The 26,674-nt window shown below is 40.7% G+C and overlaps 1 protein-coding gene across 1 annotated transcript in view; it reads right to left on the reverse strand.

Moving 5' to 3' along the window:
* Window positions 1-2,972: 2,972 nt before the first annotated feature.
* TGFBR2 (transforming growth factor beta receptor 2) overlaps window positions 2,973-26,674 on the reverse strand; it is a 52,487-nt gene continuing 28,785 nt past the window's right edge. Inside the window, exons 2-10 of the mRNA XM_075271330.1 lie at window positions 19,062-19,215; window positions 16,816-17,024; window positions 16,084-16,164; window positions 13,934-14,105; window positions 12,314-12,504; window positions 10,459-11,255; window positions 8,552-8,693; window positions 5,422-5,549; window positions 2,973-4,751 (exon numbers count right to left, since the gene is read on the reverse strand). Of these exons, the coding sequence (XP_075127431.1) occupies window positions 4,572-4,751; window positions 5,422-5,549; window positions 8,552-8,693; window positions 10,459-11,255; window positions 12,314-12,504; window positions 13,934-14,105; window positions 16,084-16,164; window positions 16,816-17,024; window positions 19,062-19,215 (2,054 nt within the window). The 3' untranslated portion in view covers window positions 2,973-4,571. The remainder of the gene's footprint in view (window positions 4,752-5,421; window positions 5,550-8,551; window positions 8,694-10,458; window positions 11,256-12,313; window positions 12,505-13,933; window positions 14,106-16,083; window positions 16,165-16,815; window positions 17,025-19,061; window positions 19,216-26,674) is intronic.

Below are 26,674 nucleotides of genomic sequence, written 5' to 3' on the forward strand. Positions count from 1 at the left end.
GACCTTAGACTCCGCCTCCTCCGGCAGAGCCAGCGCTGATTGGCCGAAGGCTGGCCAATGCATTCCTATGCGAATGCAGACTTAGCAGTGCTGAGTCAGTTTTGCTCAACTACACATCTGATGCACACTCGGCACTGCTACATCAGATGTAGCAATCTGATGTAGCAGAGCCGAGGGTGCACTAGAACCCCTGTGCAAACTCAGTTCACGCTAATAGAATGCATTGGCCAGCGCTGATTGGCCAATGCATTCTATTAGCCCGATGAAGTAGAGCTGAATGTGTGTGCTAAGCACACACATTCAGCACTGCTTCATCAAGCCAATACAATGCATTAGCCAGTGCTGATTGGCCAGAGTACGGAATTCGGCCAATCAGCGCTGGCTCTGCTGGAGGAGGCGGAGTCTAAGGTCGCTCCACACCAGTCTCCATTCAGGTCCGACCTTAGACTCCGCCTCCTCCGGCAGAGCCAGCGCTGATTGGCCGAAGGCTGGCCAATGCATTCCTATGCGAATGCAGACTTAGCAGTGCTGAGTCAGTTTTGCTCAACTACACATCTGATGCACACTCGGCACTGCTACATCAGATGTAGCAATCTGATGTAGCAGAGCCGAGGGTGCACTAGAACCCCTGTGCAAACTCAGTTCACGCTAATAGAATGCATTGGCCAGCGCTGATTGGCCAATGCATTCTATTAGCCCGATGAAGTAGAGCTGAATGTGTGTGCTAAGCACACACATTCAGCACTGCTTCATCAAGCCAATACAATGCATTAGCCAGTGCTGATTGGCCAGAGTACGGAATTCGGCCAATCAGCGCTGGCTCTGCTGGAGGAGGCGGAGTCTAAGGTCGGACCTGAATGGAGACTGGTGTGGAGCGATCTTAGACTCCGCCTCCTCCAGCAGAGCCAGCGCTGATTGGCCGAATTCCGTACTCTGGCCAATCAGCACTGGCTAATGCATTGTATTGGCGTGATGAAGCAGTGCTGAATGTGTGTGCTTAGCACACACATTCAGCTCTACTTCATCGGGCTAATAGAATGCATTGGCCAGCGCTGATTGGCCGAATTCCGTACTCTGGCCAATCAGTGCTGGCCAATGCATTCTATTAGCTTGATGAAGCAGAGTGTGCACAAGGGTTCAAGCGCACCCTCGGCTCTGATGTAGCAGAGCCGAGGCTGCACAAGGGTTCAAGCGCACCCTCGGCTCTGATGTAGGAGAGCCGAGGGTGCACTTGAACCCTTGTGCAGCCTCGGCTCTGCTACATCAGAGCCGAGGGTGCGCTTGAACCCTTGTGCACACTCTGCCTCATCAAGCTAATAGAATGCATTGGCCAGCGCTGATTGGCCAATGTATTCTATTAGCCTGATGAAGTAGAGCTGAATGTGTGTGCTAAGCACACACATTCAGCTCTACTTCATCGGGCTAATAGAATGCATTGGCCAGCGCTGATTGGCCAGAGTACGGAACTCGACCAATCAGCGCTGGCTCTGCTGGAGGAGGCGGAGTCTAAGATCGCTCCACACCAGTCTCCATTCAGGTCCGACCTTAGACTCCGCCTCCTCCAGCAGAGCCAGCGCTGATTGGCCGAATTCCGTACTCTGGCCAATCAGCACTGGCTAATGCATTGTATTGGCGTGATGAAGCAGTGCTGAATGTGTGTGCTTAGCACACACATTCAGCTCTACTTCATCGGGCTAATAGAATGCATTGGCCAATCAGCGCTGGCCAATGCATTCTATTAGCGTGAACTGAGTTTGCACAGGGGTTCTAGTGCACCCTCGGCTCTGCTACATCAGATTGCTACATCTGATGTAGCAGTGCCGAGTGTGCATCAGATGTGTAGTTGAGCAAAACTGACTCAGCACTGCTAAGTCTCTGCATTCGCATAGGAATGCATTGGCCAGCCTTCGGCCAATCAGCGCTGGCTCTGCCGGAGGAGGCGGAGTCTAAGGTCGGACCTGAATGGAGACTGGTGTGGAGCGATCTTAGACTCCGCCTCCTCCAATCAGCGCTGGCTCTGCTGGAGGAGGCGGAGTCTAAGATCGCTCCACACCAGTCTCCATTCAGGTCCGACCTTAGACTCCGCCTCCTCCGGCAGAGCCAGCGCTGATTGGCCGAAGGCTGGCCAATGCATTCCTATGCGAATGCAGAGACTTAGCAGTGCTGAGTCAGTTTTGCTCAACTACACATCTGATGCACACTCGGCACTGCTACATCAGATGTAGCAATCTGATGTAGCAGAGCCGAGGGTGCACTAGAACCCCTGTGCAAACTCAGTTCACGCTAATAGAATGCATTGGCCAGCGCTGATTGGCCAATGCATTCTATTAGCCCGATGAAGTAGAGCTGAATGTGTGTGCTTAGCACACACATTCAGCTCTACTTCATCAGGCTAATAGAATACATTGGCCAATCAGCGCTGGCCAATGCATTCTATTAGCTTGATGAAGCAGAGTGTGCACAAGGGTTCAAGCGCACCCTCGGCTCTGATGTAGCAGAGCCGAGGCTGCACAAGGGTTCAAGTGCACCCTCGGCTCTCCTACATCAGAGCCGAGGGTGCGCTTGAACCCTTGTGCAGCCTCGGCTCTGCTACATCAGAGCCGAGGGTGCGCTTGAACCCTTGTGCACACTCTGCTTCATCAAGCTAATAGAATGCATTGGCCAGCACTGATTGGCCAGAGTACGGAATTCGGCCAATCAGCGCTGGCCAATGCATCCCTATGGGAAAAAGTTTATCTCACAAAAATCACAATTACACACCCGATAGAGCCCCAAAAAGTTATTTTTAATAACATTCCCCCCTAAATAAAGGTTATCCCTAGCTATCCCTGCCTGTACAGCTATCCCTGTCTCATAGTCACAAAGTTCACATTCTCATATGACCCGGATTTGAAATCCACTATTCGTCTAAAATGGAGGTCACCTGATTTCGGCAGCCAATGACTTTTTCCAATTTTTTTCAATGCCCCCGGTGTCGTAGTTCCTGTCCCACCTCCCCTGCGCTGTTATTGGTGCAAAAAAGGCGCCAGGGAAGGTGGGAGGGGAATCGAATTTTGGCGCACTTTACCACGTGGTGTTCGATTCGATTCGAACATGGCGAACACCCTGATATCCGATCGAACATGTGTTCGATAGAACACTGTTCGCTCATCTCTATTAAGTATATTTGGCATTGAGCTGTCTAAAAGAACAGATGATCAGAATGTAATAAAAAATGAGGTAATAATCCAAAAGAAGGGCTATCATATACAGTGATCAGATCACAGATCACATGTTTGAGAAGACCAACCATGATCCAGACTAGAATTTGTACATATTTGGAATACTGCTGATAACCAGTGAAGTATCATGATTCTCCATATTATAGTGATCCTTTGATAAACCTCACACAAAATTTGAAGTCCTACTACCATCATCTAAGTGTATGGTTCCTTTATTTCAGGCTATTATTCTAATACCAGCTGTTACATTCACACTAAGTGGGGAGCACGGTCCTAATTCCTGACTCCTAATGTTATGAGCATTACAGGGAGTGGTACATTGCCAGGACTCCACTCCACACCATTCATCCTTCACACATAGCAATGAATCAAGATCATCATTAGTAGCAAAGGAGAATGGAATAAGGAGCTTTCCTCCCTCCTCCTGTGATGTGACCAGAGCATGGATGCCAGGCAGCATGTTAAACCATCTTCCCTGTAGTAAACGGAACCTGTTGCTAAACTGCACGGCCAACGTGACTCCACAGCTTAGTATTGACACATATACATTTCCAGTATCAAACTATTTGCCTCTGCACAGTATCAAAATAGCTTAAAAATTTCATATACTCTAATCCAGACCAAATTTCCTGGGACAGATTTTCACTTCCATTACCTACAATAGATACTGGCTATCTTTTATGGGACAACGGTCCACCAATGAAGAATTCTTTCTCACGCAATTTTGGGATATCAGAGATATTTCTACGTTTGCTTTACTTTCAGATACAGATGTCATATATAGTTTTGGGATTCATTGGTTTCATAGACTAGTACATTTGATTGCCGAAACCAAAAGAAAGTCTAACACCCCTCTTACAAAGATAACACGATAAAAGCTAAGAAAGGTAGTGACTCTTTGAACATAAAAAACCTCATAAAAATTCAGTTGTTTTCTCCTACACACATACAGACACAACCACAGCTTATGTATTGACTTTGGAACAGCTCTGTCAAGATATTTTTTTCTAGAATAAATCAATTCTCCTATGCATGGTACATTTTCCTGGTAAAATATACTTTCGACTCATCTTAGACAATGTGTCCATACATTAAAGCTGATGTATAGTTTTATACAAATACTAATAAAGTGCACATTAAATATGGCTATTTTAAGAACAAAATGTCCCGAGAGATCCTTGAAAGATCGCTCCATGGCACGGACAACTCTCGCAATGGATATTGCTCCAGTTGTAAACAATTCATCCTGGAGCGAATGGCTTATTGCATAGATTTCCAAGTGAGTTCTTTAGCTGCACTCACTACAGTGATGTATTTCCACAAAACATGGCATTGCTAGAAATGCATATTTCATTTGTTTGTGTTATCTGTGCAGTCCTCTGGTATTTTTTCCTCTGAGCAACTTCTCTCTGAGATTCTGTCAAGATGCTCAATCTCATGGAATCTCTCGGCCACGCACTGGGCTGTGAGTCTGGCCTCGGGGTCGTGGTCCCAACATTCTGTGATGGTTTCACATACTAGCTGAATACCCTGGGAAAAGACACAATAGTTAATACACACTCGTGCTCAGTGCTGATATAAATATCTTCAAATTTTCTTGTTATAAAACTACACTCTAGTTCAATGGAGTAGAACTGAACTTGTCATTCAACTCTGGAATGTTACCATCGAGCATGTGCAGATCATGGATAGTGTTGTATGGTGATGTGGTGGACACACAGCTGTATGGCTCGTTACAAGACAAAGCTCTGATTACAGTGCTGTGACCGCAACAAGCTGGGGACCTGTTTGTCCATCACATGACCATGGACTGTATATCACATGACCAGGGACTGATGTGGCTCCACTGGAAAAAACAAAACAATCTATGATAGAAGTCCAGAAAACTGCGAGGAATTGATACAGAACGTATATTGGAAAATTATAGAACTTTTTATTATACAAACGCCGGCTGCGTCCATTGATTCCTAAGGGTGGGTGCGGGAGTTTTGAATAATACTCGCTCATCTTTATATATGAGGCTCACAATCAACATAGAAAAAAAAGAGCAAAGGTCTTATGTGGATCTACCATAACATACTACATGAAGGAGTCTATAGTTAAACGCCATTTTTTATATACTGCAACAAAAGTTTTCATTAAAAAACGAGACAAACCATTGTATATTCAATAACATTAAATAGATATAACCGAATCTTACCTGATGATTTAGCCAGTTATTAGAAATCTCTGGTCTACCTCTGTCCCTTAGGACATTGTCCTTCATGCTTTCAACACATGGATGCTCCCGTACTTTGGAGCCAAATGGTGGTTCATAGTCCTTTACCTCTGCAAAACAAGATTTAATAGTTGTTATTTACTTACTACCTTAACTAGGTCATAAATACAATTGAATCATCTATTTGCAAAGCATCATGGGAAATCAGAGTCTTGCTTTGTGTCAGACGTATCCAGAAAGAATACAAAAATCAGTTTAGTTTTGCATAAAGTTATCAGATTATTCTGGTTAGGAATTCAATGCAGAAAATGTTTGGATACTATGATATTGGATGATATCAGATGATACATTTAGGGATTGACCTGGAAAAGAAATTTACCTAAAACATGGAAGATGCAACTATTTCCATTTTAGTATTATTTCTATATGTTCCACTCTTGGATGTGGTTTACAAGTGCTAATGCAAAATAATGAACAAAATAATGCCACGTGAAATTACAATATTAGGCCTTAGTCACACGTGACTATTTTTATACATCAGACAGAACCAGAACGTACTTGAAAACATAAAATAGGTGCAAATCTTTCCATGCTAGCTTATCTCTGTATAGCTTCTGCTTCTGGTTTTGGATTAGGTTAGGTTCATATTATCCTTACTTAATGTCCGTTGCTCTGATGCATCACATGACTTTTTCTTCCATTAGAAAAGTAAACATCCATTGCTGACAGGTGACAGCAACAGACATTAACAAAGATAGTGCGAATGTAGCTTAAAAAACACTGTTGCATAGCGCTTACTAAAACAATGAGGTGTGAAAAAGAGCTCAGTTGACTTACAGTGTAACCCACATGCATAGAGGGGGGCTTATTTAGGTTTTTCAATAAACTTAGCAGATAAGGTATTATCATGATAAACCAGGTAAGGGCCTCTCCCAAACTGCTGCCAAAAAGTTGTGAAGGAATAAACATAATAACAATGAAACCTCCTTACTAATAGATTAGTTTCCTTTGTTGTTATAGAGATAGCTGAGTGATGTATATGGAAAGATGTAAAAATGCTAACAGCTGTGTTATACATATATGTCACTGGATATATTAGTACAGTGCTCATTAGGGCATGCTGTGGTATGAGAGTGGGTAGATTAAAAAGGACTTTCCTCTTTAAACCAGACTAGAAAACTGGGTTAAATAATTTGTTGGGTTTTTTTTTTTGCTGCTGCTGGGGTAGTAAAATAATAATAATAAAAAAACTATGTTATTCACCTCTCCCTGACCCTTGTTGCCAGCAGTGGCTACTGTTAGGGTATGTTCAAACAATGGAATCTGCATTCGATGTGTGAACACTTCCGCGCCGCTAACCATGACGGGATGCTGATGTAGTTCATGGGCATCCAGTCGCAGTATTCTGCTTCAGATTAGGCCCGAAGAATGGGCCTAATCGGGAGGGAGCCTCGCGCCACGGCTGAGTCAGCCGCAGAATCTATGGCAAGATAGGGCAGCTCGCTTCTTTTTTTCTGCTACTAGCCAGCGGAAAAAAAGTGAGCTGCTCCCATTAAAGTCAATGGGAGCCATTTTTGGAGTCGGATTTTGAGGCGGAATCCACGTCAAAATCCGGTCCAAAAAAATCTGTGTGAACATATCCTATCAGTTTCTTTGAAGATATTATAACCATGGAACCAGAAGACAGCTCTTCTCTGAAGTAAAAGAGAGTATATCCTACATCAGAAAACATGCAAGACTATAATGTAGCCTAAATGGACACTATAAAAACATACAAAACAAAAACAGTATAATAATATTTGTGGTTATGTCCAAAATGCAAAAAACTTTGGTCATGAAAAAGCTCACCTGCACGAATTTCTTAGGGAGGTGCACGATCCGCTGCCTTTGGGACTCCAAGACCAAGATAATGTATATACCAATTTCAGGTTAAAGATGGATCTGCGACACTCCTCTTCATTAATAAAACTTTTACTTTATTCCATTATCCAAGACAATACAAAAACTCCATGTAAAAGGTAGAAAAAACAAAAAAAATACAAAAAAGACGCAATAAAAACCGCTGTCAGTGAAGCATAGCTGACGCGTTTCAAGACCGTCTAGGTCTCTTATTCATAGCTGTTTAAGGTCTGCAGACCTTAAACAGCTATGAATAAGAGACCTAGACGGTCTTGAAACGCGTCAGCTATGCTTCACTGACAGCGGTTTTTATTGCGTCTTTTTTGTATTTTTTTTGTTTTTTCTACCTTTTACATGGAGTTTTTGTATTGTCTTGGATAATGGAATAAAGTAAAAGTTTTATTAATGAAGAGGAGTGTCGCAGATCCATCTTTAACCTGAAATTGGTATATACAATATTTGTGGTTCTTGTTACATTGTAACTTTGCAGTAAAGTATTTGAAGAATATTCCAGTTCCTTAAGTGCTTTGTTATTGTAACCTTTAAATAATGTTTAGCGACGGAGCAATTTAGGCATCAGAGCCTCAAGGGGACGCGACTCCTGTAAATATTCATACAGTATTCTTACTGCCGAGGACTAATGAAAATAGCAAGGAATAAGATAGATTCAACTCATGTTGTTTTGGAGAATCAAGACTCTGCAGGGGTATTTTAAGGGCTGCTGTGTATGATACAAAGCATATTTATTTGCATTTGTATGCCATGGTTACTAATGCATTCACCTGACTTCACCTTATGTGACACCTTAGCAGTAAACAAGTACAGTAGAGTAGAAACGCAAGGCGATGGGAAAACTTCTCGATAGTTTAGACAATATTTCTCTGTCCATAAAGCAATCTGCAGAGATGCATACATCTTCAATCTCATTTTAGTGACAGTCAAGTACTTTGGGGCCATTGTGTTTCGGTAGTAATTAGAAGTAAAAAAATAAAAAAAGTTTCTTTTGCAAGTTTTATACATTTTTGAGGATTATTAGCAAATTTCATGCCTCATAGCCAGCCCTTTGCAGTGTTTCATGAATGAAAGAATGGAGGATAATGTATGAAAATAGGATAATGAGTAACGGTGAATATTTCCATATTCTCTATATCACAGATGAATGGTGGCTCGTACAATAAAGAAGGAACAACGGACTCATCCACGTTTCACTTACCTCCAATTGCAGTACAACGAGATGTGATTTCCCATAGGACAAGAGCCATGGAATACACATCTGCTTGTTTAAATGACTCCATGTTCTCCAAATTCATTCTTGATTCAAGGACCTCTGGGGCCATATATCTGGCAGTCCCAACCTGTAGATAAAAGCATTGAAATCTTCAATAGCTAATCCACATGATTAAAGTAGAGTTAAGCGTCTCAGTTATGTAACCCATTTTCTGCTGCTGAAAGCGGGTCTGTTAACGGGAAACTCAGTATCGGACTATTGGTGGTGCCTTGTAGGAGTTCTACATTTTCCAAAGATGCCTTTCTTATTCTGTATTGTAGCTCTATTTTCATGAAAATCAGCATTTTATTTTTGTGCAAATTAATTGAAAAGAGCTTTGGGGGCATTTATTCTCCTGCTGGAGCTTCACTTTCTGCTTTGGAAAATTGCCCTTGACAGCCTCCTTGTTCCGTCCCATAGTCTTTGAGTGACATCTCCCATTTTGTCACACTTAGTCTACAGTTAGGGATAATCTGGAAGGAAGAGCCCCTAAGACTTCCTTTCAGCTAATTTGTATAAGAATAAAATCCTGATTTGGAACTGCAATGCAGAGTAAGGGCAAGTTCACATCTGCGCCCCGTGTCCAGTTCGGTCAATCCGGCGGGTTTCTGTCTTCTGGACAGGGGACGGAAATCCAGCAGTCAGTTTTCAAACCCATGCGTCTTCTTGCTCTCCGCGGCTAAACAGTTTTTTTTTAGCTGGACACAAACTCGGATTGGCAGGACTTTGTCTCCAGTTTCAAAAAATGGTTTCACCACCCACAGGCAGAAGACGCACATGAACAATAGGATGGATTCTGCTCTCTAATCCCCTCTTACTCATCCAGAATCAGGAGAACATTATAAAGATGTAACAGACAGTATTGATGTGAATAAAACATTTCGGGTGAGACAGAAAACGTAATTTTAGCTCTAGCGGCCTCACTATGTTAAATTTTCTTTAAAACATAATAAAAGCATAGCACAACACAGAGTTATAAGAAAGGGTACTCCAGAATTGTCATTTTCTGGAGAATACAAGAATTTACTAAAATAGAAGTGTTAGAAAAAATGACAGAATGTCTTTAAGGGAGGACAGTAGCAGAGACATAACCTTCTCATCAGCTACTTTCCATGGTGTCATCCTAAAAATAAAGTCACTATTTATTACTCTTGTATTCCGACAAAGGTGTGAGATAATGGCCTATCAAAATGGGTGTCAACATATCATGACAACCCCTCTTCAGTTGGAGAACTCAGTATACTGCTCTTGACATGAGTGAGGGAATCTCTATGGATACTGATCATCTAGCTTTCTTGTAGAGTATTTTCAAAGCACGTTTCACTTACTTTTTGTATAGCATAAAAGAGAAGTATATTAGACATTGGCTGCACAGTTAGCTCTTTGCTTTGGATTTCAATCAAGAATAGGTGCTTCATTTCCACACATTAGGCCTGGTTGACATCTGCGTTCGGCATTCCGTTTGGGGAGTATGCTTGGGGACCCCCAAATGAAATACCGAACACATTGACAAGCAGTGAGCTAACGAAAGCACACAGACCCCATAGACTATAATGAGGTCCATGTGTTTTCCACGTGGTGTCCGCATGGAACATGCGGAGTAAAAAATACTTCAAGAACTACTTTCCTCGGTGTATCACTCATGCGGACCCCATTATAGTCTATGGGGTCCATGTACTTTCATTGCTCACTGCTTTTCAATCCATTCTGTATTCTATTCAGGAGGTCCCCAAGTGGATTCCCCGAACGGAATACGGAACACAGATGTGAACCAGGCCTTAGCCATACATTATAACAAATCATGTTAATCGGTAACATCCAATAAATAGAAAGCACAAACTTAGGTAACCTACCTGCCCACTATTGGCCAGGTCATCCACTGATAGAGATGGGTCAAGCCAAAGAGATAACCCAAAGTCACATATACAACAAGTTAGATCATTTTTAACAAGTATATTGGAGCTTTTCAAGTCTCGATGAACAATTGGTGTCTTTGGTCTTCCACAAGGTGTGTGGTCACTGTGTAAGTGTGCCACACCACGGGCTAAGGAACAACCAAGCTGTAACAGGTCCTCCCAGCTAATGATGTGCCTTGTTAAGTACTCTTGCAAATTGCCTTTGGAATGGAAAGCTGTAATCAGCCAGTATTGTTTGCCAACATCAGTCTTCCTCTCTTCAGCCGTCAAAAATTGCAAAATGTTTTCGTGTTTAAGATTTATGTCAGAAAATATTTCTTTTTCCATTTTCCAGGATGCATATTCCAAATAGGGAAAAATTTTCACAGCAACGGTTTCAAATTGATCTGAGGTATTTTGTTTCAGTTTGGCCTTATACACCTCCGCAAAACGTCCTTTCCCAACTAAAGTATCTAGTTCAATTGGTAGTAGCTCAGTGTTGTGATTCAGATTGTTGGCGCAAGTTGAGCTTATATCTGAGCGGTCATCATCAAGGATCATGGCACAGTTTTCACTGCATTCTTTGTGTCTCATACATTTTTGGTTATTTTCCCACTTTTTGCTGAGTTTATTTTTCCTATGAACTCGATAACAATAAAAAATGCCGATGACTGCAACTGCAATGGCAACTGGGGGAATCAGACTCAAAAGTGCCACAGATGTCGTGTCTGGCCAAGCAAGACTCGGAAGTTTTTCTAAAAGAAAAAAAAAATAATTGTCATTTATTTAATGGGGTCCCAGCCTTAAATATAGTTTAGCGAGGGATACAGTAATCTTCCAGAAGTGAAGTAAGGGTCCCAACCCGTCTTGTAATATAAAGAAGAACTTCACGTTTGTGAACAAACGTGAAGTTCTTCTTTATATAGCCTTAAATATAGTGTTACATACAAAGACTCAATGAAACCATCAAAAGCTATATCTTACCAAATTAAAATGTAACTAAACTTTTGTACAACTTTTGATTTTCAGGCAGTATTTGTGTCACGAATATATTTTGTAATATACCTTATTAACACAATTCTCTCCTTTTTGTAAAATCCTGTATTTCTTTATTCTTCTGCTTGCTTCTCTATTGAGAGTTGTACCCTGGTACTCACTGTGTATAGGGTAATGCAGCGCCGCACCTCCCATGAGGCGACCTGAAGCGACCGCTTCAGGCGGCGCTATGCCAGGGCCCCGGGGAGGGCGGCATTTTTGCTTACCTAAGCCAGTCAAGGACAAGCTGTCCTGGACTGGCTTAGCATCACCGAGCGGTGGATTGGGGAGGTCCTGTGGACGCAGTGCTGCTCCAGCGGCCTCCCCTCACGCTCAGGCAGAGAGCAGGTCCTCTCCCTGTCTGCTCTCTGCCTGCTAACGCCGCTCTGCCACGCCAGGGGGGGGGGGGGCAGCTTTCTGTCGGAAATAATACAGGTAGTAAATGCAATCTTAGTGTCATGGTGTTAAGTATGACATAAGCAACCATATTCATAGTGACAAGTAGGGAACAGCTGTCAAATGAGGCAAGGTCAAAAATGAAGATATACAGGATTTCACCGATAGAAGCCAAAATTTGCTAATAACTTATATTATAAAATGTAAAAATGACACAAATGCTACCAGAACAAGTGAACAAATGATAAAAGTAATATTTTTGCAAAGGTAGCATATACATGAGATGAGATAATGAACCCATCAAAAACTAGAAGACAATGGGCCCCAAACTACAAATAGGGATATTAAAGAACATTACATAATATAATAGTAACCATCTTACCTGCTTCCCAAATAAAGTTGTTATTGCATTCTTCTTCATTGCAGGCGCACATAAACATAATTCCTTCAGATGTTTTCCTTTCTTTCATGATACATTCTTTGTTATTGTAGTCATCAAGCTTATAACCGTATATAGGTTGTGTGGGGTCATGGCAGAGTGTTTCTTCAATTGTGTGAGTGTCATTAGACCTCCTTAGAATGAGAATTAAGAAAAAGATATTATAAAAAGGTATAATGAATGTGACATCAAAAAATACTGAATACGAAGAAAAACTCAGGTGCCTTAGGGGGTTTTCACACTTGCACCCTTGTTTACCCTTTGTCATTCTCCCGGGTCTCTGTCCTAAGCCCCCGAGAAACTGGATAGGAGATGTCTTCCTGGAGGTCAGTTTTAAAACCCATTCATTTGAATTTTAAAAGCTGCCGGTATCCACATGCAGCCTCTCCAGGGGGGAAACCGTTTTTTTTCGGCCGGTCACAAAGTTGGACATGCTGGACTTTGTGTTCGACGAAAAAAAAAACCAACAACTGTTTCTCCATGGAAAGGCTGCATGCGGATACCGGCGGTTTGCTTTTAAAATCCATTCAAATGAATGGGTTTTAAAACTGACCACTGGAAATCGGTCCCTTATCCAGTTTCTCAAGGGTTTAGGATGGAAACCTGGCAGAATGACACACAGGGCGGACAGGGGTGCAAGTGTGGTTGGAACCAGTCCAGAAACCAAAGTACCGTATATACTCAAGGATAAGCTGAATTTTTCAGCACAGTTTTTGTGCTGAAAAAGCCCACCTTGGCTTATACTCGAGTGAACCAAAAAAAAAATGTTTTTTTTTTTGTTTTGTTTTTTTTTTTTTTTGTTGGGGGGGGGGGGTCTATGAGCAGCCGCAATAGTAATGTATAGAATCTCCCATAAAATAGTGAAAAAAAGAAGCTTTAAAAAAATATAATAAAAAATAAATAAATAAAAGTTGTAAATCACTCCTTTCCCTAAAATACATATAAAAGTAGAAAATTATTGTGAAACACATACACATTAGGTATCCCTATGTCTGACAGTGCCCGGTCTACTGAATATAGGATCTGCAGTGCTCCTGTTCCGTCAGGAAGGGGTTAATAGGAGCACTGCAGATACCCTATATTCAGCCAGGCTGAATTACAAGTGGGGAAAAAAAAAACCCAGTCCTCAAGCTCAGGGAAGGGGCAGACAGACAATCAAAACACCCCCTCCCCTTTCCCAGCAACTACTGCACCCAAAAACTCTACCATTTTAATTTTTGAAATTTTCCAGCATTTCCCCCCCTCGGCTTATACTCGAGTAAATAAGGTTTCCGAGTTTTTTGTGGTAAAATTAGGGGCCTCGGCTTATATTCGAGTCGGCTTATACTCGAGTATATACAGTAAGTAAGGCAGTATTTAAACACCTCCCGGAGAACCACTTTTAGCATATTTTACACTACCATTATATCTAAAATTACTAACCAGACCCCCACTCCAGATAATACGCACTTGCTCAAAACAGATTTTTTTCTACAGATAAATATATTGGGTATTTTGCATAACTGTTAAAAAAAATGCAGAAAGTTAATAAAATTAATGGATGGAAAATAGACTCAGCCTTACCATATTCCCACACATACTTCAATTTCTAGTTCACATAATGACGTTCTATCGCACTTGATTTCACAATTAGGTTCTTTTAGCTTACATGTGGAAGTTAAATTGTCACAAAATTTACATAGTTGGCGCAGTTTCTTAAAACCCTCTATACCGTTACTTGAAAAAATAGTACTATCTGGAAAACAAAAGAGATTCATTTATACACATAAAACAACATAATAAACCATCAGTAATAAGGGAACAATGGGCAGAAAACACTAATCCATGCCTACTTTCTAGTGATATTAAGGGGTATTCCAGTAATTAAAAGATAGACAGTAATCCCCTATCACGTATATGACTGGAGAGGGTCTGACCTCTTGGACCACCACGAAACACAAGAATGATATGAATGGAGCAGTATGTTGTGCCTGAAAATTGCTGCTCTATTTGGATATTTGGCACTGACAGAGATAGCATGCGTCTGTTCTTATTACTCCATTCGCACATGGGATCCCCCTATTTGTATAATTGGTGGGGGTCCCAGCAGTCAGACTCCTGCCAATTATACAGTTGTTATCTATCCTGTGGGCATGGGATGGCTTTGACATGTCTGGAATATTCCTTTAAGAATACTGTACTTTGCTACAGGTGGGTCTGTAGGGGATTGTAGGGTTATAGGTTGGACTTGATGGACTAATGTCTTTATCCAACCTCATCTATTATGTAACTATGTAACTATGGGTCTTCGTTTTACGTCTCCAGAATGCGGTTTATGACATACTTTTTCTATGTATAATCACAAAACAGAACTGTTTTGTTTTTTCCTGTGACTCTTTCTACATATGAAAACTTCACAAGGATCACTAGAGCCATCTTAGTACACTGATGTTTCCTGTTTGTTGCATCTCTCTTTTCAGCTTTGCACTGCAGACTTGTTAGACAAGGGATTGACACCTGTATTGAGAAGTTTGTAGGACTCAGTGCTAAAACTTAAAAGGGGCTCTATCAGCAAAATGTTGCTGTATGAGCCCCACATATACGTGAATATCCTTTAAAAAGGCTATTCAGGCACCGCTAATCTGATTTAAAATAAAACTATAAAAACATATAGCTAAATCATACCTGAACGTGCACAGACGTAATCTTCTGGCACGCCTACCTCTTCTTTCGACGACGCCCTCTGGCCTGGCTCTTCCCAGCTTCATCTTTATCTTCTTCAGGCGGTTCAAATCTGATTGGTTGAAATCCGACGCATGCGCAGTAGCGCTCCCTCTGGACGCACACTCTGGCGGCACTGCCATTGAGAAAAATGGCGCAGGTGTGTGCAGTAGCTCCGGAGGGAGCGCTACTGCGCATGCGCCAGATTTCAACCAATCGTATTTCAACCGCCGGAAGAAGATAAAGATGTAGCCGGGAAGAGCCAGGACCGGAGGGCGTCGCTGAAAGAAGAGGTAGGCGTTCCAGAAGATGACGTCGTATTGTGCACGACCGCCCCCTGTGCATGCAAAGGTATGATTTACATATATGTTTTTATAGTTTTATTTTAAAACGAGACAGGGGTTTAAAATAAGACTAGCAGTGCCTTAATAGCCTTTTTAAAGGCTATTCATGCATATGTGGGGCTCATACAGCAAAATTTTGCTGATAGAGCCCCTTTAATGGGGACCTTGTTTACTTTGGTATTGTTTATGTGTTATGGGCACTCCTGAGAGTCTAGGCCCAGGGGTAACTGTTACTGCTGAACCCCCTAAATCTACACTTCTGCCGGTATAGTGCTGCTGGATGCCTAAATAAGGAGGGATCGCAACACTAAACGCACAAATAAGGACATATATGTCTATCTCTCCTGTCACTCGCTGATCTTTGGGTGAAGGGGCTGCATTTCATCATTTCTTGGATACTGCAATAATCTATGAACTTTTTCCATGAGGTGACATGTTAGTGACCATAAGCTCACACGTCTTACATACAAAACAGGGCTCAAACTGCCAATATAATCCTCCTAAGGAAGGGTAAAAAGTAATAGCTACAACATTTACAAAAGCAAGCATATGATTTCTTTTCTACAGAATACAGATAAAACACAAGATACATGAGCTACACCCTTGACTTTCAATCTGGTACAGTATATGTAAAGTGGTGTCAAATTGGAAAACCAAATGTCTAATTACTTTCAGACGGCTTTGATCTCTGTGGTGGGATATCATTGTGTTCTTTTCTTTTATGGCTTGGTGAGGCTTTCTGATGATCTTCTAAAAATAGAAAAAAAAATGTTACTAAATTGATCAGGCACAGTTGTATTTTTAGGATCATTGGTTCTTCCAATGTTTGCAATTATTTCATGACACTAGTTTTAGCACCAACCCAACATCCACTGATACCTACAGACTGCATACAACTAGGGAATTACTTGTGGTGGTACTGGGCTGTATTTAAATAAGTTTTTATATTAAAGTGGATCTCTAGGAAAAATCTGAAGCTAGGGTGGTTGTAAAATTAAAGTCATACAGATCTATCCATGGCGTTCTGTTGTACAGCTTGGTCTTTGTTCTCTCCACTTGGGATACAGAATGGACCAGAAGGGGAGAGGCTCACGTGACCTTTGTGGCCAATCATTGGTCTTAGCAGTCGCTGGTGACATATATCGGAAATCGGACACATCACCAGTCCCAGTGACTACTGAGTCCCTTGCATGGTTACAGCAGTCATATGAGTTTCACAACTACTGGTCTGGCCACTCCTGGCACTGGAAGAAAGAAATGAGGGCTAGGGATGGACAATGGAGTGCTGGACATAGATGAGTAGGTATGTCTTAAAGGGTGAACTAAAGTTTAGGTATTGTGTTGTTGGATCTGTTAGAAATGGAAGAAAACATCTCAAATGCTCATTCCCAATACACTTACTTTTATCAAATGTAAACTCTTGGTTACATAGATCTTCATTACAAGCACACATAAACAGAGTTTCTCCATGGGATTCTAAACCTCCATGTGACTTTTTTCTTTTCATGTGACATGCTGAGGAGTTGAAATCCTTCAAAAGGTGGCCATGCAGTGGCTCCTGGGGATTGTGACATAGAGTCTCCTCTGTTACGGCGGAACCATCGCTTTTCCTTTAAAAAAATAAATAAATAAAAATTGTCAATAGATTTGAAATATAACAATAGCATAACGTAAGCTCTGTTCATATCTGGTGTTGGGGGCTCCTCTGTGATTCTGTGATATGGAAAATGTTATGGCAAAAATACAGTAGAGTATGCTGTACTACGTTTCTGGAATAATGAATGACTGGTGTCTGGGTTACCACCATTTTCAGTTTTCTGCTGCTATTAAAGTATCCATGCACTGAAGTTAATGACTAGGAGACTGGTAATATCTTCAACCACTTGAAAAACAAGAACTGAGAGGCGTAGCTATAAGGAGTGCAGAGGTCACTACTGGCCTTAGACCCTAAAGGGCCCCCCATAGGTCACTCCTCACTCATGACAAAAGGTAGGTGTAGCCGCACTTTGACAGATTTTGCATTGGGCCCAGGAAGTTCAAATTACACCTGGTAGAGCCCAGCTCTGTAAACAGTGCAATGCAGATCCCCAAATCTTGGGCATCCAATGGCACCCAATAAAACAGGAATGATAGGTCAGTGGAATAATTTATAGAGGTGTTATCTTCTATAATTTTGGCTGTGACCTATATAGAAACCTATATAGCACTGGCAAGTGTCAGAGTAAAATTTGAGCTTTGTTTTAATATATATACACTCACCGGCCACTTTATTAGGTACACCTGTCCAACTGCTCGTTAACACTTAATTTCTAATCAGCCAATCACATGGCGGCAACTCAGTGCATTTAGGCATGTAGACATGGTCAAGACAATCTCCTGCAGTTCAAACCGAGCATCAGTATGGGGAAGAAAGGTGATTTGAGTGCCTTTGAACGTGGCATGGTTGTTGGTGCCAGAAGGGCTGGTCTGAGTATTTCAGAAACTGCTGATCTACTGGGATTTTCACGCACAACCATCTCTAGGGTTTACAGAGAATGGTCCGAAAAAGAAAAAACATCCAGTGAGCGGCAGTTCTGTGGGCAGAAATGCGTTGTTGATTCCAGAGGTCAGAGGAGAATGGCCAGACTGGTTCGAGCTGATAGAAAGGCAACAGTGACTCAAATAGCCACCCGTTACAACCAAGGTAGCCAGAAGAGCATCTCTGAACGCACAGTACGTCGAACTTTGAGGCAGATGGGCTACAGCAGCAGAAGACCACACCGGGTGCCACTCCTTTCAGCTAAGAACAGGAAACTGAGGCTACAATTTTCACAAGCTCATCGAAATTGGACAATTGAAGATTGGAAAAACGTTGCCTGGTCTGATGAGTCTCGATTTCTGCTGCGACATTCGGATGGTAGGGTCAGAATTTGGCGTCAACAACATGAAAGCATGGATCCATCCTGCCTTGTATCAACGGTTCAGGCTGGTGGTGGTGGTGTCATGGTGTGGGGAATATTTTCTTGGCACTCTTTGGGCCCCTTGGTACCAATTGAGCATCGTTGCAACGCCAAAGCCTACCTGAGTATTGTTGCTGACCATGTCCATCCCTTTATGACCACAATGTACCCAACATCTGATGGCTACTTTCAGCAGGATAATGCGCCATGTCATAAAGCTGGAATCATCTCAGACTGGTTTCTTGAACATGACAATGAGTTCACTGTACTCCAATGGCCTCCACAGTCACCAGATCTCAATCCAATAGAGCATCTTTGGGATGTGGTGGAACGGGAGATTCGCATCATGGATGTGCAGCCGACAAATCTGCGGCAACTGTGTGATGCCATCATGTCAATATGGACCAAAATCTCTGAGGAATGCTTCCAGCACCTTGTTGAATCTATGCCACGAAGAATTGAGGCAGTTCTGAAGGCAAAAGGGGGTCCAACCCGTTACTAGCATGGTGTACCTAATAAAGTGGCCGGTGAGTATATATATATATATATATATATATATATATATATATATATATATATATATATCTTAACACGGAAAATAGAAAATATTATAAAAAAAAAATTTAAATAGATGTTTAACATGCAAGCTTGGTTTAAAATAATAGGACATTTTATGGTGACACATTCGCATAAAAATGAAAGTCTTACCACACTGTCACACAGACTTCCTCCGCGTATACACAAGAGGCAAATTTGTCACAGCTAGATTTGCAATTCCCTTTGCTTTCTTTGCATGTTGCATTTAGAACATCACAGAATGGACAGAGCAGGGTCGGAGGCTGGTATAGTACGAAGTTATCACCTGTACAAAAAAAAAACAGGATGTAATGAAGCATTGCAATACTCTGCTTAATACTGTGCATTAAAACAATAAAATATAATCTATAACTTTCATCCAAGATTGGTAATAATACCATATACCAATTTTAACCCATTTAAGTAATTATACAAAAGACAATAGTTTAATGCATTTCTATATTTCATTAAGCATAGAAAGATGATGGCAGATTAAGACCACATAGTCCATCTCATCTTCCCTTATATTACCATTGTTATCATAGAATAGACATGTGTTTACCCCAGTCGTGCTTATAGTCACTTACTGTAGATTTCCCAACTACATTTACTGGAAGTTTGTTCCAAGGCTCAGCTACTCTTTATGTGAATTGTTGCTTCTGATCTCCTCCTAACTCCCCCAATTCATTTCAGATTTGCCTCCTTGTTCTTGTGTTTAGTTTTTCATGAAAAACACTTTCCTCCAGAATCATATGTATACTTTTACCATATCTTAAGTTTTCAAGGCTTTCCAGAGTATACAAGATCTTTAGTAAAATTAGGAATAGAGATGAGCGAACAGTAAAATGTTCGAGGTTCGATATTCGTTTCGAGTAGCCCCTCAATATTCGACTACTTGAATCGAATATCGAACCTTATTATAGTCTATGGGGGGAAAATGCTTGTTTCAGGGGTAGGCAACGTTCGATCAAATTATACTGACCAAGTCCACGAGTGAGGGTCGGGCTGGATCCTCCGAGCAGTCTTCTCCTTGCAGCATCCCCGCGGCGTCTTCTGGCTCTTCATTCACTCTGCCAGGCATCGGGCCTGGGCAGAGCCGACTGCGCATGCCCGCACTACAAGAGGACATGCGCAGTCGGCTCTGTCCAGGCCCGATGCCTGGCAGAGTGAATTCAGAGCCGGAAGACGCCGCGGGGAAGCTGCACGGAGAAGACTTCTAAAGGTAAGAGAAGAACCAGCGTTGATTGGCCGACTGTATAGCATTGAGCCAATCAATGCTGGTTCTGCATTGAACTTTTACATTCGAACAGTGAGTGGTACTCGATCGAGTACGAGTATTTCGAATACCATAGTATTCGATCGAATACCTACTCGATCGAATACTACTCGCTCATCTCTAATTAGGAATGCTTTCCACAACTAACAGCTAATAAACTGAGCCATAGTAAAGCAAACAGCAACATAAGTGAGGTAGGGATGGGCTAATAGGATTTAGGGATGGGCTGATAAAGTATGTGTCCTGGTTGCTGGGTGTCAGTGAGGATGTCCACAAGCCAAGCTGCTTAGACCAGGGCATTAAGACAAAGTTCAGTTTTCAGACTCTCCATTTCCAGGCACTAAAATGGCTGCCATGACATTAGTTACCGCAATCCTTCAAGTGACATTGCTCACCCATCTTTATCAGGAAAAAATCATATAACATTTTTTCATATTTTCTCTTATTAGAGAAACAATATTTTTCATCATATTCCTATGTATTTATGCAGATATCCGCATCCACCAAGAATTTAGGCAAATAGGGCGATACGGCCTCTGATTTATTTCACAATACAATGATCAGTGAAGACTGGGAACAGTTAGCGTTTTCTATTTCGTGCTCTGTAAATGTCACATTTCTATTTAAGCGGTGTTAGAAGGTACACGCTGAGAGTTAAATGGTGCGTAAGCAATGCTGATTTACTACTTCCATGAGGCAATATAAACATAATCTGGAAAAAAGACATATTTTCCACCAAGCACTAAATATTACAGTTTGATGATCTGCACAGACATTCACCAACCGTAAATGTGAAGGAATTAAATGTCAGCACGCTGAAACTGTATACTAATGAGGTGAATGTTACAGAAACATCTCTGGTGACATTTGATATTGGTCTCACATTTCCTGTTAGCTACTGCATCAGACCGAGAGTGATACGAGAGTCACGGGACTATGCACTGCTGTTCTAGGATACGGCTGCAAATCTGTGATAACCCACAGAAACAAGCACCACAAAGGCGCTATTAATACAAAAGGAACGGCAATCAAACAAAGTAAAAAAAATCTGGAAAGATGATACATACTGTATATCAAAAACAATAGAAATTCCTGCAGCTTCAATATATTTTAGGTTTTATAAAACACTGCCATGTTTATTCAGTTATTTACTACTTATATAGCGCCAACATAGGCTGCAACACTTCGCAAGCATTGCCAGTTATTGTCCCATATAGGGCTCATAATCTGATCCCTACCAGTATGGGCAGAAATAGGAATAAGGAAACCCAAACACAAGGAGAATATACACTGTCTACCAATAAGTATTTGGACACCCATGCAAATGAAGATATCTGCAGTCGTGATGAACGTCATGCCTTCCGCCGTTAAATAGGAAACAGCATTGGCATTAGTGTATTGGAATTAGTCACATGAAGATGCCACAAAGTGCAGAGTTGTCCAATTTCGAGAAAGGGGTAATTGTGGGTTACAACAGAAATCATCAATCCTTAAGGGACATAACAAGCGAACTGAATTACCCAAAATCGACAGTGACCTATGTGGTTATGAAGTGGAAGGTGAATAATGATTGTTGTAATGTACCTCGAGTCGGCAGACCCCCCGAAACTGGGAGATAGAGACCCACAAGTGCTGGGCAGAGAAACTGCACCCAACCGATGGCTCACATACACCAGGAGTTTCACCAGGCATCCGGGAGTATTGTGTCGATCAATACCATCTGTAAGGAAGCATCTGCTGGGTTCTACCAACTATTGAATATGAAGAAATGTTGTTTTTCTATTCTACCACAGCTGTCCAAATACTTATTGGTAGACAGTGTATATTAAACTCCAAACAAATTTTTAAAAGAATCAGGTATAAAATTACATAAAACTATAATATAATGTTTATGAAATGGAGGGATTACCCTCGACTGGATCCTACGGGAGAGGATCCCCTTTTGTTCTTCATTATTTTCACACATGAAGGCTTTTACATATTGTTTTACAAGGGTGAAATGTTAAATTTCCTTTTTGGCAGCAGTAAGCCCGTAAGCCATTTTATAACTCTTTTCCCGAGTAAAATTCTATCATCCGACTTAGCTTTTTTGGAAAGGACCCATAGAATCGTTCCATGCTTTTAAGAGTATAAAGCAAGTTATTACTTTTATGTTAACCCCTTCTAACAAATGTTTTTGTGCTTGTACATTTTAAACATAGTGTAACTAATTACATGGGTAACAATATGAGACTTCTTTAAGGTCTATAAAAATAGGATTCCTGACCAAATTGGTACACCTTTGGATTTAAGACACTAAGCAGGAACATATGAACAGAGTGTTACCAAATACTAAAATAATAAAAATATTCTATGGGATGTAAGCACTGTTCATCACTAAGATCTCTTGCCCTCTGTTCCTTTAAAAGCTATGGTGTCTGGTCTACGTCTATGGTATCCGTTAGGAACATCGTCCCAGTCACTTCATTTTTCAGTTTCAGTGAACACAACTATAATAAAGTTCACAAATACACACAATATTTGTAATTTTTTTTTTTTGTGGAAACCAACCTATAAAAGGATACAAAAAATCCATACATTTCTTAGGTTACTATACTGTAAATTCCCTTTTTTGCGTAGTTCTTTAGACCACGTCTATTCTATATAACTAGACAGAATAAATAATTGAGGAGCATGAATTACTGAATAATTATTTTAATTATCAGGAAAAACGCTTTTTTATGTTTCAGTAAATTTTTTAATGCACTTTTTGGCAGTTGACAGTAAAGCGCTGGTTCATAGTTACATAGTAGATGAGGTTGGATAAAGACATCAGTCCATGAAGTCCAACCTATAACCCTACAATCCCCTATAGCGTTGATCCAGGGGAAGGCAAAAAAAACCATGAGGCTCGTGCCAATTGCCCCAATTCAGGGAAAAAGTTCCTTCCCCGAGTCCAGAATCTGCATCTTATGAGTGGAATTCAAGCTCACGCGTAGAATTGCAGCTGCACCATTTTCTGGCAGGGTTTGTACTTAGGGTACTCGCTGTACAGTAAAAAATGCTTCCTTTATTCTGAAGGTAAGTACAATAACAGCAATACCAAAAATGTATAGATTTTGTTTTAAAACAATGAAAAAGTCATTGCCTCACCACATTCTGACCCCACATCTTTAGATTTCTGACTATGGAGGTGTGAAAGGAATCTTTTTTTGCTGGGCAAGGTTTAGTTTTTATTAGCATTATTATGGGGTGCATCCCCAGCCAAAATTCTTAACTTGTGATCCATGAATCCCATGGGGTACACATAATACACCTTATGTCGCACATATACCTCTTATTGTCCACATTTGGTGCAGCACAATGTCAGTTATGCTTCAGTGACTTTGACTTGTATTTGAGTAGGGTCCTTGGCTCTTTGAGACACAGAGTAACATTTGAAAAATGTTCTCACACATAGTGATCCATTTTAGTCATTGCATATATAAGCAGTTCAAGCATCGGATGATTTATTTCCCAAACCACAAGGCTGAACCAAAGGATCCACAACTAATGTAATCTAATTATTAACTCATTACAGTGCATATTCTCCTAAGAATCTCAGCAGAAATGTTTATATCTTGACAAGCACAGTATACCTTTCCAGTGCCAAGATGATGAAATAACCACCAACTCCCTACCCAGTAGGTAATAATTCATACAATGCTATAAATTTGCTCAGTGTGCTATGACTCACTTATATGCAACATGGTGTGGGCGTAGTACAGGCACACTGCAAACAGCAATGCTGAAAATTTATGAGCATATCTGCAATATATTTACAAGGCTTAATGATTATCTGTAAAGATAAATACATATGAAGATATGTATTTATATACAGGGATGTAGCTATAGGGGGTGCAGAGGTAACAATTGTTATAAGGTCCTGGAGTCTGGTGGGTGCACGAAGACCTCTCTACAACACCAGCATTATATATATACCACAGTGTGAGTGAGGCTCTTTCATTCCAGTTCAGTTCCATGAGGTGAAAGGAGGTGTGTGGTTCTGTCCTTCAACCCTGAGGCTGGTTTTACATGACCGTAATGCTTTTACAGTCTGCAAGTTGCTGATTAGCAACACTAGTTGCTGATCATCAACATAGACCCTGCAGATGCCCGTAAACAGCCGCATTTGCCCATAGAGTTCTATGGGAGAGTCCGTGCAGTGCTGTGAATTACGGCCTTTACGGACATGTTCTATAAAGTATCCAGTGGTGTAAGAGGCCACATTGAATATAATGTGTCTGCAAATGGTCCGCAATTGAAAACCCTCAATTTTGGACCATTTGCGGTCTTAAACTATGGTCGTGTAAGATCAGCCTGAGTCTGGTGAGACAATATTGCGTTTGTTTTGTTTGTGTGGCTGGTAGTAAGCCACATGTATAGTTAGGTTATCCGTTCTGTTAGTTAGTGGCTCAGATGAGCAGGCTTTTTATTTTGTTTTTGCCTGAAGTTAAGGCTGTATTTTGATTTATTTTGTTCCTGAAGCCAAGGTTTATTTATTTTCCTGTTTTTTTTTTTTCTAAATAAACAGTTTGCTGCATATTTTCTGTCCCTGTCTTGACTCTTTGGGTTTGCACCACTGCTTCTACCGAGCTAACTTTCCCACAAAAGAGGTGTAACTTGAAGCTCCTGAGCCCCAATATATATGTATATATAAACACACACATTTATAGTAATTACTGATGTCTAGGTTAAAGGGTTATCCCAACAGACACCTCTAATTTAAAGTATATAACGGATATTAATTTATTTTCATAATTGGTCAAGCAGGACGATGGACCAATATCATAATTTAGAGGATTGTCCAGTTTTTTAAAGCCCAACAACACCCTAATAGTTGATTCTGAATTGATAGAAGGTGATCTCTTATTTAGGATCTGCATTTCCAGGAGAGCATAGAGAGTGGCTATACATTGTATCTTTCACTCTGGAGGGCATGTTCTGTTCAGCATTACACAGACAAGCCAGGGGAAAGCTTTGAGATCATTTTATTGTTGTGAAACCGTTCTAACAAGTTGGGATTGGTCATGCCATGGATTCTATGGAATAGCCCAGTTTGCGCAATCAGAGTTAGCACAGAGGATGCACAAAACAGCAAAACAGCCTTTTTTTTTCTTCTGACAGTATCTATTAGAGACATATCCTGGAGAATGATTCCCTGCATGCAATAAACAACAGTGTGACTTAGTATTACGGTACTTCTTTTACTGATATATATATATATCAGTGCTGTATTTAGAAATGTGTATAATTCAGAGTTGAAAATTATCAGGTTTTTTTTAATCAGTTCAGCTTTAATTTTACTAATTTTACTCCACATTCCCTCGGTAGACTATAGCTTTGCATTGTACTCAGATACAACCTGTAAAATATAGAATTATAATTTTTCTGACAGGTTTGCAGGTAGTTTGCAATTCCCAGCAGTCCTACTTGTTGCATTTTGGATAACAACAAAAGACTGCTTTCACGCACAGTGTTTTGCTTCATTTTCATTTTTTTTTTTTCAGTACTATTGTTCTGCTGCCAGATAATACTTTAAAGAGATTATCCCAAGATGATATCTTATCACTTATTGATGGGATAGGTGTAAATAAGTGTCTGATCGGTAGGGGTCCATCCACCATCAATCACAAGAACAGCAGTCATAGATCCTCCTATTGAATGAAGAGACAATTAACCCATGTGAGGCTGTATTCCTAAAGACAGGAAAATTTATCAGCCCAAGGTAAATGAGAAATCAGCAAAAAAAAAATAAAATAAAAATAAATGTAATGTTAAAATGACCCAAATGGGAAGATAATGAAAAAAAAAAATAGTTAAATAGTGAGCAAATGGTTAAGTATGGTGTGTTTGATGGCTTTGAGTTTTTAGGTTATATTTAATATCAATACTGTTATTACATATATTGGCATTTCACCTGTCTCTATAAATGCAGATATAAAGAATATATTTGAAAAGTTATCTTTTTGCCTAATCTCTTTCAGCCAACACACCATGAGGCCTAATATAGACATAGTGGGATAGGTAGCTAGTAGAAGCAGTGGTGTGGACCCAAACAGTCAAGACAGGGACACAAAATATGCAAAAAACATGTTTATTAAAAAAAAAAACAAATAAAAAAACCAGGAAAATAAATAAATCTTCACTTCAGGCACAAATGAGAAAAACAAAATGCAGCCTTAAGTTCAGGCAAACATAAAATAAATTCCTGCTTGTCTGAGCAACTAACTAAATAGAAGTAATAACCTAACTATACATGTGGCTTACTACCAGCCACATGGAAAAATAGTACAATTTGGCCTCACAGTTACAGGACAGACCCAGTTTCCTCCTTGCTTCCTGGAGCTGCCCTGAAGTGCACGCTGTGCAATCTTTTATGGCCTAGTAACAAGCTTTGTGACTCATACCTGGTGTTGAAACCTATTCCAGACCCGCACTGGACCATACA

The sequence above is a fragment of the Leptodactylus fuscus genome, chromosome 4 (genome assembly GCF_031893055.1).
Source record: "Leptodactylus fuscus isolate aLepFus1 chromosome 4, aLepFus1.hap2, whole genome shotgun sequence".
Classification (NCBI taxonomy): domain Eukaryota; kingdom Metazoa; phylum Chordata; class Amphibia; order Anura; family Leptodactylidae; genus Leptodactylus; species Leptodactylus fuscus.